This window comes from Eucalyptus grandis, chromosome 4 (assembly GCF_016545825.1).
Source record: "Eucalyptus grandis isolate ANBG69807.140 chromosome 4, ASM1654582v1, whole genome shotgun sequence".
NCBI classification, from domain to species: Eukaryota; Viridiplantae; Streptophyta; class Magnoliopsida; order Myrtales; family Myrtaceae; genus Eucalyptus; species Eucalyptus grandis.
In genome coordinates, this window is record NC_052615.1 from 9,113,387 (window position 1) to 9,125,252 (window position 11,866).

The following is an 11,866-nucleotide window of genomic DNA, read 5'->3' on the forward strand; positions in this document are numbered from 1 at the left end:
ACCGGGTCGTTGATCGTGTTAGGTTTGAAGAAATGGTTTTATAGGAGGAAGAGGCGAAATGCGTTTTGGATGCTGCCGCGTTTCAATTTAGGAGCACAGTTGAAGAAGAGAGGCTTATTGTAAATTGGTGATTGAGGTAATACATGCGAGCGATATATTTCAGATTCCCAACAAGTTTGGACTCAATAGTAAATGAGTAAGTTACAGATTGTTGAAGCTCCGACTCAAAACCCGATATGTAAGGAAAAGATAGTTGAGATTGTCTTACACCAGTTGTAAAAGGGGTTGGTGGTCAGTTTTTAAGTGTAAGAGAAAACTTCATCTTTTGAAAATTACTCAAGATTGGTATCAGAGTTCAGGTTACCAACAAATTTTGACCTCATAATCATGCGGAAGAGTTAAGGTTGTTGTGGCTCTAATCTAGGCCTGATGTGTGAGGGGATAAATTGTTGAGATTGTCTCATATCGGTTATGGAAATAGCTTCTTTAAACTAGCTTTTGAGGTAAGAAATGCCCAAAATCACTTAACAAGATCCTCTATTTACTACTGAGACTACTCACGTCATCACGCAGCTGCCGAGAGCACTCCTTAAGCAATGAATCAAAGGAAACTCTCATAGAGAACAACGTAGAAGCAGCAACTCAATCAACTTGAGGAGGACAATTTTCATGAACAACCAAGTTTTCTCTTTCCGTATAATAAATGACCATTTAATTTTCTTCAACTCATTTTATTAAATCAAATTTTGTTCAATTGTATAACCTCGTATTTTTGAATAAGAGTTCGTGCATTTTGCTTGTATTTTCGAATCCCTAACTATGTTTGTGAATTGTCGCATCGTTTTTCCATATTAGCAAATCTATATGCATATAAAATGTGGAACCCCATGGAATTCATGAATCAACACAAAAAATCTAACTTCAAATGAACAAAAATTATGATTAGATCGAATGAAGTTAGAACTTTTAAGGAAATGAGTACCAAAAATAAAAATAAAAATCAAGGACCACATTAAATATTAAAAAAAAAAAACCACAGACTACACATGTCCTTATCCCAATTGGAAAGCCTTCAAGCTCTCCACTCACGACGTATAGAGATATGAGTATTTTACATGGACAAAATGAAATACATAACTCCATGATTGGTACAAGCAAGAGTTCTGTCCGCGTCCCTCCCTGGTACAAAAGATAAAGTTCAATTGCGTAACTTGCACTCCACTCGCTTAACAAAGCCCTACCATGTTTCGAGGATGCAACATATCGATGCCCTTTTGAAATGGAGAAAATTATCTAAAAAGATCTAAGCCTATAATTTTACTAATTAAGACCTAAATCATTTTAAGTTTTGCCAATTGAATCTATTCAGTTAATTTTAACTGAAATCATTGACATAAATGCCAACAATCCTACGTGGTAAGAATAATCTTGATAAATATTTTTAATAATATTTTAATATATTTTTTTCAAAATTTTTATTACTTTTTGTCTCTTTTCCTTCTTTACATTTTCTTTTTTCTTCTCCCTTATTTTTTTTTTTCTTTTTACTCGCGCCGGCCATTGCCGGGCCTTGATGATGGCTAGTAGAGGTTGTTGGCCTCAGGTGAGGGATGTTAGGCCTCGGTTGGCGAGGGTAGCCATTCAATAGATTGAATGAGGTGACCCTCACTAGGGCTTCGCTAGATCGGGCAAAGGTTGGCCTCGCTAGCCCAGTGAGGATGACTCTTGCTAGGGGACAGTGAGGGTGGCCTTTGCCTTAGGCCAGTGAACTCTAGAGGCCATCAACTAGGCCCAAGGACGGTTGACAAAGGGAAAAGGGAAAAAAAAAAAAAAAAGAAGAGAGTAAAAGAAAAGAGGAAAATAAAATATTAATAAAAAAATTGAAAAAATAATAAGTCATCATAAAAAATTGACTGCTTAGTGTTAATCGTACTACATAGCATAAGTAGCATACATGTTAGCGATTTGCTGCTAAATTAGTCAGATGAACTTAAATGACAAAATTTATAAATTTTTATTTCTCAATTGATAAAATTGAAAAAATTAGATATGGCGTAACAAAGTTGTAATAAGCATAACTTTTTTTGATAATTTTCATTTAAAATGCGACTTCTCTTTTAGAGGAAATTCTTGTCCAGTCACAAATCCATGAATCGGGTGAGATCATAACCATTTAACATATAAAAATTTATATGTAGGGTTCTCGTACACCTCGTATGATCAAAAATATTATCGATGTGATTCAATCCTGCGCAAGTTTGAGACCAAAGGTTCCCAAGCATCATTACTAATTCAACTATGGGGGCTGCAATGTTGACTTTTATTTCCATGCCTGAAAGTAGAAATGTCAGTTGAAAATCGGAAGCTAGACAAGGCAAGACCCCGGCAAACAGCGAGAAGATTCGCTTGTGTCAGGGATGTAACATGGTCAAAAGCTAAAGAAGATGATGGTACCGTGGATCATGCGCCCATGATGGCCCCATTCGCCATTTGCCATTGTCCCAAGTTCAGGTGTCCCCCTCCCAGCAGCTCCTTGTCTGTAGACCTTTCCCCCATAGCACTCTTTCCTTTGATTGATGCCTCATAAAGTCTCAGAATTAGGGTTTTGGGATTGCATATGCTTGGGACTACATTACATAATACGTATTTTCTTTTTCTTTTCTGGTAACCATATGTAACATGGGAGTGAAAATCTGACAATCTAAAAACTCATCACGTACCTTAAATCCTATAAATTAGTTAAATCCAGGACTTGGCTAGTGTTTTCTACTCTCACATAGAGAGGCTTACACATAATTGGTGAGATTTGGACAAGTGACATCCAAAATCTAAAATGGAAATTACTTAACGGCTTAACCAACTACACCAACCATGAAGCCCACTTAACATAGTATAAAAATAGGATAAAATTGAAAAAAATTGTCCAAAGTCATAAACCTATTATACGATAGCCAATTCAATTTAAAATTTTTAAATTTAACAATTTTTATCTTAAATATTTTGTTGATTTGCCATTATAGTTATTTCGGTTAATTTTAATTAGAAATTGCTGACATGTAGTTAATGCTGGGTATTTCATGTGGCATGACTAGCATTGATATAGATTTTTTTAAAATTTCATGAACTTTTTTTCCAATCCCTTTTTATTTTTATTTTTTCCCTATCTTTTTCCTGATTTTTTTCTTTGTCCACAATCTTAGTGCGCACTTGCACGCGCACGCGCGCGCACACACGTATGTATATATATATATATATATATATATATATATATATATATATATATCTAAAATGTCATTTTTGGCCTGCAACAATGGACTATTGAGTAAACATGAAGCTCTACGAAAGCCACAGCAAAAAAATCACTCATCTATCTACCTATCGCTCACTATGCATTACAATATTTTCACAAAGCGAGGTGAACCCTCCATGGATCAAATTTCATAAAGTTGTACATTGCCTTTCTCTGGGAAAAGCACCAAAATTCCCTGAACAAAAGGAAATTAAATGCGTCAAATAAATCGAAATTTTATATTTAAGAAGGCCTTACGAAAGAGAGCAATGCTAGACTTACAAAGAGAGAAAAGTCCATCTGAAAAGTACACTGTAAAACAAGCTTCGTGTCGTTTGCAGCGTTCTTCATCCATAATGCTCCCTGCCTTCTCAAGCATTCCATGGTCGGTGATTACCTTTCCGGGTGAGCTCAGGAATGCATTTCTCTTGATCAGAGGAGACCACAACGCGCTTTGCTCGTAATCGAAGCCGGCATGTTCTGACTTGTTGGGAAATTTATGAAGAAGCTGATCAAACATCGACTCTGAGACCAGTTGGACCCTAGGCTCTATTGGCAATGTGGGAGATGATGAGATTTGAGAGAGACATAAATGTGAGATTTTATGGGACTACTTTTAATTATTCTAAAATCTTAAGCTGATAGATGAATGTATGATTTATTATTTAAATATTTTAGTAGTCCCCCTTATGCTTAGTCTAGTCATTTTACCTAACTAAGGGTCCGTTCGTTTCGCGGAAAATGGACCATTTTTGGAAAACATTTTCCAGGAAAATGACAATATTTTCTAGTGTTCGGCTAAAACTTGAAAATGTTTCGGAAAATGTTTTCAGGTATTCAGTAAGGAAAATATTTTCTACCATAAAACATTTTTTAAGATTTCAGCACTTAGGTAATTCTCTTGAACATCGTTTGTGGGGCTTGAATCCTTTAAATGGCTGAGAACATCAAGTGATGTTAAATCCTCTATTCTTCAATTAAGAACTCGGTCTCAAGAGGCAATGCCCATGCTGAAAATGTTTAATCGATTCGTAAAAGAAAATAGCAACATCTAGCTGTAATAACCCATTGATTGAAAAGAGATGCTCATTAAGACATCGTCATTCAATAGAGATACCTTTGAATGCTGTTGGATGAACTTATCAGTAGCCTCCAGAAGACGGGTATTGTCAACTGCAGCCTTGGAGAAGATCCGCCGGGCAAGCCCATTATTTTGCTCCAACAAAGCCTTCATCAAGTGCTCAGTCTCCACTATTTGATGTTTATTCTCCTTCGCGATATCTGGAGAGGAAACAATCCCTTGCCAGGCCATCTCTGTAAATTCTTGCTGTGTGATCTGTCATTTGACAGAGCTACAAAATCAATAATTTATTGGGTTCAAGTGGACAAATCTGATTATACATATTACAAACACCACCCCAAAGAAGCTGGGGAGAATTACCAAAAAAGTCCTAAACCTATTGTAATTGTGCCAATTCAGTTCTAAACTTTTTTTTAGCCAATTCAGTCCTAAACCTTTTACTTTTGTTCAGTTCAGTCCTTCCGGCCAAAATTAGCTGGCCGGCGCGCGTGGTAGCCGGCCGGTGCCGGCAAGCTTATTTTAATAATATTTAATTTTTTATTAATTTTTTTCTTTTTCCTTTTTTTTTCTCCTCCCTCCTCCTTCCTTGGGCTCCGGCAGCCCGGCTGGCGGTCGCCGGACCGAGGCGATCCGGCGGGGGGATCCGGCGGAGGCCTCGCCCACGCGACGGCGAGCCCCCTCGCCGTCGGCTGGCGCTAGCTCGCCTCGCGGTCGCCGGGCGGCGAGCCCTCGCGGATCCGGCGAGGAGACCTCGCCAGGACGCGACGGCGAGCCCCCTCGGATCGGCGAGGGCTCGCCTCGCCCGGCGACCGCGAGTCGAGCCCTCGCCAGATCAGGCGAGGGGGCCTCGCCGTCGCTGGGCGCGAGCTCGCCTCGCGGTCGCCGGGCGAGGCGAGCCCCCTCGCCGGATGCGCGCGGCTCGCCTCGCCCGGCGACCGCGGGAGTCGAGCCCACCCCGGATCCGGCGAGGGGCCTCGCCGTCGGGGCGCGAGCTCGCCTCGCGGTCGCCCGGCGGCGAGCCCTCGCCGGATCCGGCGGAGGCCTCGCCACGCGACGGCGAGCCCCCTCGCCGCCGGATCAGCGGGGCTCGCTCGCCCGGCGACCGCGAGGCGAGCTCACGCCCGGCGGCAGCGAGGCCCCTCGCCGAAGATCCCGGCGGGGGCTCGCCGTCGCGTGGCGAGGCCTCCTCCCGTCGGATCGCCTCGGTCAGTGACCGGCCAGCTGGCGGTCGCAGGAGCCCAAGGAAGGAGGAGGGAGGAAAAAAAAGGAAAAAAGAAAAATTAATAAAAAATTAATAATTTTTTTAAAATCAAATATTATTAAAAAAGCTCGTCGGCACCGGCCATTGCTGCTCAGTCCGCCCGGCTAATTTTGGCCGGAAGGGCGAACTGAATAAAAGTAAAAAGGTTTAGAATTGGCCAAAAAGTTTAGGACTAATTGGCACAATTGCAATAGGTTTAGGACTTTTTGGTAATTCTCCCAAAAAGCTGCATATACACATTCATCCATTTAGGCTCTGTTTGTTTGCATTTTTTTTTTGTTTTTAAACACTTTTTATGTTTTTTTTTGTTCCTGGGAACAAAAGGAGCAACAGCGTTTGGTGCGTTTCGTTCCTTTTGTTCTTTTGTTCCAGGAACAAAAAGAAACAAAAATAAGAAACACAAATTTTGTGTTTCTTATTTCTAAAACAAAACTTAGAAACACTTTTTTTTATTTCTTCTTATTTTCTTTCTTTTTCTTTCATTGGTCACAAGGCCTTGGCCATGGCGGCGGCCCGGCCCGACGAGGGCCGGCGGGCGAGCTCGGCCTCGCCGGATCTGGGTGAGCTCGAGCTCGCCCGGCCAAGGCGGGCCGAGCCTCGCCCGGCTACGGCGAGGCTCGACCTTGCCGAGGGCGCGAGCCTCGTCGTGGGCGGGCGAGCCGCCGGCCCTCGTCGGCCGGTTGCCAGCCATGGCAGAGGCTGAGCGAAGCCAAAAGAAGAAAAAAAAGAAAAAGAAAAAGAAAAAATAAGAAAAAAATAGAATAAAAATATTTAAAAACAAAAGAAATAAAAAAATTATACAAATTTACCAAATGTGTTTCTGTTTATTTTTATTCCCGGAACAATTTTACCAAACGCGTTTTTGTTCAAAAATTGTTCCTTGGAACAGAAACACTTTTTCTATTTCTATTTCTGGAACAATTTTTAAACGAACGCAAACAAACGCACCCTTAGCAGCTCACTCTTTGTCTATGCACAGCCTAATTTAGCAGTACGGCAACCGCATTAGCAATCAATCAACACATTTGCACAATTTAGGATTATCGAAAAAAACGACAACTTGGCAAGAAAAATCCAACGCACTCGAACACAGAACACTACTAGCACCACGCCTGGATGCACGCGACCTCATCGCATCACCCCAAACAAGCATAACCAAATCCCCAAAATAGAGCAACGAACGAACACACGAGCAAGCACGTAGAGCGCTAAAAAAAATCCCAAGGAAAGTAATCGGGGGCAATCACCCGTCCATCGGAAGCCTCGCACCGCACGACAAGCGGCCTGGACGGTGGGCTCCCTGCGAGCCTCCCGGTGCCACCGCGGTGCTCCCTCTTGAGCCGGATCCTCCCGTGCGGCTTCGAGCCACCGGGGAAGCGGAGCGTGGCGGCGGTGGTGGCGCCCGGCCGGAGCGGGCGGGCGGAGCGGCCGAGGAGGGCGGAGGCTAATCCCGGAGAAGGACGTCGTCAAAGCCATTGCAGTAGGGAGAGCAAGAGAGAGAGAGAGAGAGAGAGAGAGAACGAGCTGAAGGGAGGAGGAGATCAAAATCCCTAAGGTTTTGTGAGGGAGTGCAAAAATGAGAAATGAAAAAAGTAGTGTGAGAGCTCATGCGAGGCCAGGAAAATGATTTCCTCTTTTCAAAACAGGAAATCATTTTCCACAATGTTATGAGGGGATTTTCCGTTGACCGGAAAATGTTTTCTTTAATCGTGTATTTTCCGCCCACCCGAACATTTGAAATTTCGGAAAATATTTTTTTGGAAGTTATTTTCCGCGAAACGAACGGAACATGAGTGTGAAAATTTAATTAGGGAGGCAAATGAGAATTGATAAGATCTAAAGTCAAAGCCTCTAGCTTTGACACCATATAAAATGTTATTGGACCTTTGTTAACTGTTCTAAAAGTTTAGTCTAGTAGATGAAGGTATGATTTTTATTTAAATAGTCTAACAATCAACTAAGATACTATAAACCACTAGGGCAACCTCAGTGGCTACCCTTCCAATATGGAAGGGGGAGGTAAGGAGTTTGAATTCCCACATTCTTAGGAGATTGAGGTGAGGATGATATAGTTTCAAGTGTGGTTTTGACTTCCACGCCCTACAAGGAGGTAGAGCAAAAGTCTGAGAGGAAAAGTTAAAGTAAGAATAGAGTATGACTGAAAAAAAAAAAAAAAAAAAAAAAAAAAAAAAAAAAAAAACCTAAGATGCTACCGGAGTTATTAGTCAAAGACACAATCTAGAGGTTTTTGAGGAAATTAAGGTAAGGAGTACTACATTTTGAGAAATATAAATGGAGGTGGTGCGGACGGGTGCGTTATGGCTTTCGGAGGTTCTTGGCAAGATGCAATCGATTGCTCATCAAGGTTTTTCAGCTAACAAAATAAACCAATATTGCTTATCGAGAATGATCATACAAGAATCTTTGTTTACACACTCATTCAATGGTGAGAGCGAAGTAATTTTTTTACTTTGGCAGTGTTGGTAGTGGACTTGACGATAATCCATACTATTATCACTACTATTGGTAATAAATATACCCATTTTTTTTTTTTGTTTCCGCATGCATATGATCATCTGCATTTCTAAACTATATAGGATAAGAGAGAACATATCAAAATCCCATTTGCTAATGCACCTGAAGCTCTAAATCCCATCTACGAAATGCGATCAAGTTCTCAATATTTCAATTGGTTCAGCTAAGTCCCAAATTTTTGTTTAGAAAGCAAAATCAAGCCCTCGAAGAACAATACCTGAAATCCCCTTTGTGGCATAATTAAATGATCTTTTTAACATAAGTTTTATGACATAATTGTATTTTCTTCCAGAAGTTTAGCACTTCATTGTACCGGCTGAAAAGTACTGGAGTTAGCTTGCATTTTTTGGGTGGGATTTCCTTTTGATTTGGGGAGTAAAAGAAGTAACGGGCGGACGGATTGATTCGGTTTCGGGTACACAATGGCCTTTACTGCAAAGCTGCCACAATCCATATGCAGTTTTGGCCCAAAACCTATGGCCCTTTTGTCGAACGCTTGTTTCTGTACGTAGAAAGCATTTAGATCCCAACTCTTATTCAAACTTTCCGGTTCGCTTCTCTCTCGTTCTCCAACGACGGCGACACTGGAATGGCAAGTCAGAAGACCACGTCCTCCCTCTCTCTCCGACGAGTCTTCCATCATATGCTACGGTGGTCGACCGACGAGGAATTTGATCGACAGCTGCTCCAACGCTCTCTTAATTCTGCCATCCGATGTCCCTTGCTTTTGTGACGGACATAATTGGAACGAGGATCTTTGACTTGTGTGAGTACTCAGGTTTTGCTTTCAGGTTGAACGCGTAAATTTCCGGTGTTCTTTATTGCTCATGGAGCATTTTTCTGTTAATTTCTTCTTCTCGAGTTGGATTTAAATTACAAAATCTTTTAGCTTTCCATCTTATTTCACAGCACACACAGGTAGCAGTCCCCAAATTCAAAAAGAGAGAGAGAGAGGGAGGGATCACTTCAAATGGACGAAGAACATACTTTCCACTTATTGCCGCACTAATTGTATTCCGTAAAGAGAGTCGTTGGCACTTATGTAAAGATAGAGTTCTTATAGAACAAAAGAAATGCTTATGGGACCGTCCTTAATTTACTATGAGATCAACAGCTTATATTGGTAAAAAAAGATAAATAACAAATAATTAGAAATTATTTTAGGGTCCATTTCTTCAAGATTTTGTGGTCACAACATGTGGTTATTCTTCCTGAAGTTCCTTCATCAGTGGAATTCACTCTAAGGAGTTCTCGATGTCTATCACAAAGCGGTACTTCACGTCATTCTTTTGAAGCCTCTCAAGAGCTTCATTCGAGTACTGAATAGGAATCACTTCAATCTCGGGATGTATCTCATGTTCGGCGCAAAACTCGAGCATCTCCTGTGTTCGCTTGGTACCGCCAACTGCGCTTCCAGAAATACTCCTCGTATCTGAACAAGATACATGTGATTTAATAACGCCAAGAAAGTCAAGGGGTCCTAATCTACCAGAAGAGGAAGTGAAATGTAAGATCTGTGGAGAGAATATTTACCCATGAGAAGACTCAGGGGACTAAGCTTCAGTTCCTCGCCTGGGAAGCCCACCAAAGCCAAAACTCCTCCGGTCTTGAGCAATGACATGTACAGATCCATAGGGTGATCTCCTGATGCAGTGTCGATTATGAAGTCTAGCGATTTCGACAGAACCTGTAAAAGAAACCGCAGAATCAGTTCTACTTTCGACACCTGCCATTTGAGAAACCTAAAGATTTCAAGTGGGTTCTGGTCATTAGACTCTCACGCTCATTTGTTCTTTGTCAGATGAGAGCACGAAGTTGTCTGCTTTCAGCAGGTTCAAGGCATCGTCTTTCTTGGAAGTGCTTGTGCTGAAAACAGTGACGTTCAATCCGAAGGCCTTGCCAAACTTCACAGCCAAGTGGCCGAGCCCGCCGAGTCCAATCACTCCTAATGATTTTCCAGGCTGATTCATGTTGTGCCGGATCATTGGAGTGTAGACCGTGATCCCGGCACACAACAAGGGTGCTGCTTGAGCTAATGGATAGTTGTCAGGTATCTTGTAGCAATACCTACAGATTCCACATTTTGCAATGAAATATTCAATGGATTAGGCATTGGTAGTGAAGATATGAAGACAGAAGATTGAGGATACTAGCAAATTGGTAAATCGGCAACACCAGTTGTGGAATTGTCGTCGAATGAGATTGGAGTAATCTTATGTTTATATTAAGTGATGCGTCCAACGATAATCGGGCGGATCTTTAAAGGGAGGTTCATAATCACGCACCTCTCATGAACGACTATGAACTGCGAGTATCCTCCCTTGCAAGTGCTGCCATCTGCATAAGTGCCGCCAATCGTAGAAACTGCACCTTTCAAACAATGTATTTCTAGTCCGCCATCGCAGTTCTCACAATCTCTGCACGAGTCGACATAAGTTCCGACACCCACATGGTCTCCGATCTTAAACTTGCCGACGTCTCTACCCACTTCTGTTATGATCCCTACGATCTCATGCCTGAATATATCTCATATAAGCATCACACCCCAAACAAAGATTTTAATTGCACACACGTTGAAAAGAAATTCTCCACAAGCAGCACTCATCGCCGTCGAAGTACTAAGTTAGTGACGTGGTTGTAGTTACAAGCACCGGGTCGACGGTGATGAACGGCGCAGATGGAGAATTTTTCTTGGCCGGCAGCGTCTCTGAGAATAATCATGAGGAAAGACAAAAACGTTTGAAGAAATAGACCATGCTACAATTACATTAGTAACAAAGGGAGCATACCCTGGGACCATGGGATATTTGGAGTGCTTTAACTTGTTGCGAGTGAACAATACATCCGCATAGCAAACGCCGCAATGAGTAATTTTCACCGAGACATCCTCTTTCCCGACCGCTCTGTCACGAGAACAATGCATTAACATTACTCGTCGGAAATGGCAAGATATCTTATGGATCGAGGTCACGCGTTCACACAACGAGATCGGCGACTCAATACGCGATTGGCTAGTTCACCTGCGACCAAACTCATAAGGAGAGAGAAATCCCGAATCGTCTCTCGCCGCCCATCCATGGCAGTTCTTGCCCGTCGCTACGCCTGAACTCATTTTATCTGTTCTTTTCCCTTGAAGAGTTGACAACAGAGATGGTTGATGATCTGCTGCGTCCCGTGCAATATATATATTACTTTTAAACGTCATTGCTTACTTCATGTGTATTACTTTTGCAACTTTAATTCTTTTTACTCCCAATTGGGATAAAAACGTATAGGGTGACGCTCATTTAGCGTCATGGCTTACTGCTAAGATAATTATACCGCCGCCACAAGAATGATCAGACAAAGAAAAGGTCGTTGCAGAGAGACATCCACCAAGTAGACCCACAAGAAAAGTCCACGCAACCACCGTTGTACAAGCTAGGTTAACTAATCCGGAAGACCTAATCGTCAAAATACTAAATGTGATGGACGGAAAGCAATTGGATCCCTAGATATTTTAGCTCGTATATTCAAGTCCCAAATGCTTTTCAATATCATTCTAAAGCAAGTTGATTGGGGATTTTAACAATAGCACCATTTTTACTTTTTCTTTTTTTCTTCTCCCTTATTTTCTTTTTCTTTTTACTCGCGTCGGCCATTGCTGGGCCTTGATGATGGTTAGTAGAGGTTGCTGGCCTCAGGTGAGGGATCTTAGGCC

General features: G+C 42.0%; 1 protein-coding gene across 1 annotated transcript; it reads right to left on the bottom strand.

The window, feature by feature from the left end:
- Positions 1-9,232: 9,232 nt before the first annotated feature.
- On the bottom strand, positions 9,233-11,316 carry LOC104440882 (probable cinnamyl alcohol dehydrogenase 1). Its single transcript, XM_010053870.3, has 6 exons — positions 11,187-11,316; positions 10,956-11,069; positions 10,452-10,682; positions 9,948-10,233; positions 9,700-9,853; positions 9,233-9,598 (listed from the first exon to the last, which is right to left on the bottom strand). Exons 1-6 carry the CDS (start codon positions 11,276-11,278, stop codon positions 9,402-9,404), a joined length of 1,074 nt encoding a protein of 357 aa, XP_010052172.2. The 5' UTR covers positions 11,279-11,316; the 3' UTR covers positions 9,233-9,401.
- Positions 11,317-11,866: the final 550 nt, after the last annotated feature.